The 4,718-nt window shown below is 54.0% G+C and overlaps 1 protein-coding gene across 1 annotated transcript; it reads right to left on the bottom strand.

The window, feature by feature from the left end:
• COL26b_010367 (uncharacterized protein) lies at positions 1-1,846 on the bottom strand (the record flags this gene model as incomplete). Its single annotated transcript, XM_053183072.1, has 7 exons — positions 1-299; positions 348-585; positions 638-1,180; positions 1,232-1,286; positions 1,339-1,381; positions 1,439-1,511; positions 1,646-1,846. The coding sequence occupies 7 exons, from the start codon at positions 1,844-1,846 to the stop codon at positions 1-3; spliced, it is 1,452 nt and encodes a 483-aa protein (XP_053032976.1).
• Between the last annotated feature and the right edge of the window lie 2,872 nt (positions 1,847-4,718).

Genomic DNA, 4,718 nt, shown 5'->3' on the forward strand with positions numbered 1-4,718 from the left:
TCAGTACACATAGAAGACAGTCGTCTCATCGTTGCTAGCCCTCAGCTTCCTGTTGCGACGCATCATAATGACCCTGGCGACCCAAGCCAACATGGCAGTTGCCGCACTGAAGGCCGCACTGCTCGCCATGGCGATGACGTAGCGGGGCTCATCGCTCTTGGGCCAGAGGTACGGCGTCCAGATGAAGCTGATATTCATGATCATGGTGACCATGGAGATCGCGACGGCCTTCTTTTCCTTTGTCTGGCCACAGACACTACCGCACCAGCCGAGAATCAAGGAGTTGACACCGTAGGTACCTATAGATGGGTCAGAAAACGCCTTTGAATCTCCAAGACTCCACTCACCAATAGTGAAAATGCACATGGCAACATAACGACCAGCCATTGACATCGTAGCGGGCGCGATAGCGAACCCGATGATTGCAACAGCCTTGGAAATGGTGATATGCCATGTGCGCTCGTTGAACTTGCCCGACGACCAGGAAACGGCGATGGTGACAGCGCCAGCAATGAGGTAGGGCGGGCAGGTGAGGACAAGAGTCACAGTAGTGCCGAGGCCCAGAGTCTGGACGACCGTAGGGAACTGGGGTCTGTCAGTACCAACGCACATCATCGTTCTGATTTCCGAAACCTACAAAGTTCTTGAACCCGTTGGCAGCAAGATGCATGTGAGCCATGGCGCAAAAGATCCAGACCATGGGGTCCTTCGCGGCCTGCTTGAGACCATTCCAGGTACTTGTCTCGCCCTTGTTGGCGACGGTGTCCAGCTCCATGCGGTTGTATGCGAGGTCGCGCTCCTCCTGGGTCAACCATCTCGTGTTCTGCGGGAAGTCGGGCAGGAGGAAGTAGCCGACGACGGCGATGACGAAGGTGACAGCACCTTGCAGGATGAAAAGCCACTTCCATCCCGCAAGACCTCCAGCACCATCCATACCATAGAAGATACCTGCGGCAATCAATCCAGCGAAGGCCGTCGCAAGGATATTTCCTGTGTACAAGATCGCGATACGTGTAGCGACCTCCTTACGAGTGTAAAACAAGGAGAGGAGGTATACTGCGCCGGGGTAGTATGGGGCCTCGGTCACTCCCAAGAAGAATCGTGTCAAGAGGAGGCCGGTGAAGTCTTTGGAAACAGCAGTCAGGGCACTGACGACGGCCCACAGCATCATCATGATTCCCTGTCATTCCCATGAGCATTCGTACTCAACGGCGACAGAATGCGTACATACCATGTAACGACTGGGTCGGGTTCGCGTAAGGAACATGTTGGAAGGAATCTGTCCTCTGAATAACGTTAGACACGCTTATTCGAGCAAGCAATGCTAGCAGCACTTACAAAATGTATCCGACAAAGAGGATGGAAACGCAAGTTTGGTATTCTGTAAATCGGTTTTAGCCTGAGGAACAGAAGCGCAAATGTGGTGCCCACAACGTACGGGTACTGGTGAGGTTCAGATCTTCTTCGAGGTCATTGAGACGCGCCAGCGCAATCGCATTGCGATCGAGGTACTGAAATATCGGTTAGTATACAGACTTCAGTGAACAGATGATAACCGAACTCACGTTCAACCAGTACATAGACCAGAGCATCGGCTGCTCAAGAGTTAGCGAAAGCTTTCCCAAATGGCGGAATGATTACTGACCATGATCCATCGGTCCAGCTTCTTTACAAGTGCAATCTCCTTGGGGTCGGTTTTCTCATGAGCACCAGAGTAGTCAATCTTCCCACTCGTCTTGGGAATGGGCTTCTCAGGGTTCTCGTCCTCAAAGAACTGAGGCTCAACGTCTTTGCCCTTACCGTCATCATCGACGATGTGGCTGTTGTCGGGATTTGTGGGTGCCATGTTGTTGAAGCAATTGTCAGACTTCGCAGAAGTCTCTGGGTTGACGACGTGAAGATATGAAATGACTGAGACAAGGCTACCGCTGGCGTCGCTGAGCTCAGAGCACCATGAAGGACAGACTTCAGCTCGCGTTGTCAGCCGTCGGGGATGGGGGCTGTTATGTAGTCATACGTGGTGGAGATGTCCAGACTCTGAGCTCGTGGAACGTCGAGCACAAGGAGCTTGACCTCCCTTCCACGCCGTGCTCCCATGTCGTGCTCGCGATCGACTGGGCTGGGAACATGGGTCTGGTCACATTTGGGACACCCACACCAGTTCACGCCAACAACAAACGTTCTTCTTTGTTTTGCCAAGTCATGCCCGACATGTTCCGACAATCCATGATCCCATGGGTTTGCCCAGACGGATAGCGTCCGCGATCTTATTCTTGGAGCGCACAAGCAAACGGTTGGCTGAATGTACGTCGGCTAGCTGCTATTCTCAGCGTCGGCAGGAGCTTTGGTTGTTGGAGTTGTGCTACAGAAGACGCCTTCCAAGAGAATACCAAGCGTGGATAGTGTCACATTTCTTCTCTTCCCCGGCAGCTTGGCGAAAGCTGGTGTCGATCCAAGACGAATCTTTCACCCCTGTTGTCATACTGAGTAGTAATAAAGACTGCCGGACGAGGGTGAGAAAATCCCCGGATACCTCAAGATGGATGGCAGGAAATGTCTTGGCCATGCGGCCTTCTGACTCGAGGTAGACCTTGATATCGTCTGTCCAGTGATGATAGGAACCAAACAGACCAGATAGGCAGGAAGACCGATACGATGCTTTTTCGTCGGGCGCCACAGATGTTCTAGGGCGCCCGCATCTTGTCGGTGCGTCTTGTGGGCTGCGTCCCGTCTCCATCCGGGGTAAGGGGGGTTCGGTCGGTGGGGAGAAGTCATCTCATTGAGGGGCCCCGCGTTTGCACTCTCCATCGGTCAGTCTGCCCAGCCGTATGCGAGGTCCTTCGTGGGGTTGATGGGGCTGGATGACATGACTTTGGCTGAACGACAACACGGTGTTCGGTGCGGTCTAGATCCGTATACACTACGAGTGGTGCGCCGAGAGCGAAGTGCATATGGGTTCCAAGAAAATGGTGTACTGCCAAGTGACGCCAACCAGTGCCAACCTGGTTTCAATCTTAGCCAACGTGCTGGGTGAGGTGGTGCACTGAACATCTTACCTGGGTTCCCTTGACGAAGGAGGCGCCACGGAGTGGTCTGGGATGCGAAGTAGTTTGGACCAGGTCATGTCAGACTTGGTCAAGCTCTCATTCTTGGCGCGCCGACGTGAGTTTGTCTTGAGATCGGCAGTTGGGCGACAAGAAAGCTTCCTTTCTGGCACGGCGCGCTAGAAAACATCTCCCGCGTTTGGAAACATGGACCTATTGGATGAGCTCTTGAAGAAGCATTTCACAGCTTCTGGACGATGAATTAGATTTACAGCTAGAGCTATAGACGGGCGTTTGGGACTCACTGGGGAGCCTTCGTATATGTTAGGCACGGATCTTAAGAGCCACATGGCCCAAAGCTCTGAGATGGGGTCTGGGGTAGCTGAACCAGACTGGCGGTTGCTAATATTAATCTGAAAAGTGGTGTCTGCAGCGTCTCGGAAGATGCCCGTAGTCCAAATGATACAAGACACCCCGGATTTCGAGAATCGCGAATGACCAATTGACCGCGCCGCAATGTTTGTGGTAGCATGCATGGTACTGGTTGATGATGATGTGGGATCGCAGGTGACCATCCAGGAAGAGCACTCTGAACTGTGCATCCTTGTGAAGCACCACTCGTAACCTGAACCGACCGACCTGGCTCCATTCTCATCTCCTCCGAGGTGGGCCACCGCTGCAGCAGACCGTCGGCGCGCCATAGTAAAGACGAACTCATTGGGGAAATGTTCCATTTGAGGCCCCAGCACCGCACCCGGCGGCGCGTCCCCGGATGTGTCAAAACGAGATTGACAGTTGACACAGGCGGCGCGGCGATGATTCCCCGGATCTCTAGCCCCGTATTTGGATCCCAGCTCTTACCGGACCCTACATCTGGGACGACATTGCCTCTGATGTGCGTCCGACTGTATGCTCGATCCATCGCGGACCAAAGTAGCGCCAACAAGCGCGTCGCTTGAGCTTCTCATGAGTATGAGGCATATTCCTTTCTCGCCGTCTATCTTTGCGCAGCCTCAGCCACCCCCGCGAGGGGCAAAGGACTGGATCGCCCGTCGCCAAGACATTCTCGTGTAAATTTCAGCGGCCAAGTGGAAGGCCAAGAAAAGCCCAGCGTCAGAAAGCAAAGCTGGGCATGCATGGCCAGCGCTTGTTCTCGGCGACTTGGCGAGAGGGGAAGAGCGAGGGAGTTTTATATGTAGTGAACCACGAAGTTGAGCTAGTTCATTCCGTGAGAACATCGTGCGGGCACTCAATGACCGTTGGATGACCCCATTCCGTCTCCATCTCCCCCAACTTTACCCCAAAGCCCAGCCCCGGTAGCCCCCCACAACGGCCACTTTCAGTAAGGTTCGAGGATTGGCTATGGTTGGCATTGGAGTTCCCTGGAGCTTGTCGCTGACTCCGGCCTGAATGCCGTCAGTGGCGGCGGGAGGAAGGCCGGTCAGGATGTTCAGACCAGAGAGAGAGCCCTTGACCGAGCTGGATATCCACTGCCAGTCATCTGAGCGGCAGAAACGAAGGCTCCAACAATATCCATGATTCAGATTGTGTGCTCAAGATTGGCAATCCCCATGGGGTAGTCGCGTGGCCAGTGGGGGACGAAAAACAAACGGTGCATATTTCGACCTGTGCGGCCGCTTTTGATTGCAGAACGCCCCCCATGTCACATTCGAC

This window comes from Colletotrichum chrysophilum, assembly GCF_026319265.1.
Source record: "Colletotrichum chrysophilum strain AFK26 chromosome Unknown scaffold_110, whole genome shotgun sequence".
NCBI lineage: Eukaryota > Fungi > Ascomycota > Sordariomycetes > Glomerellales > Glomerellaceae > Colletotrichum > Colletotrichum chrysophilum.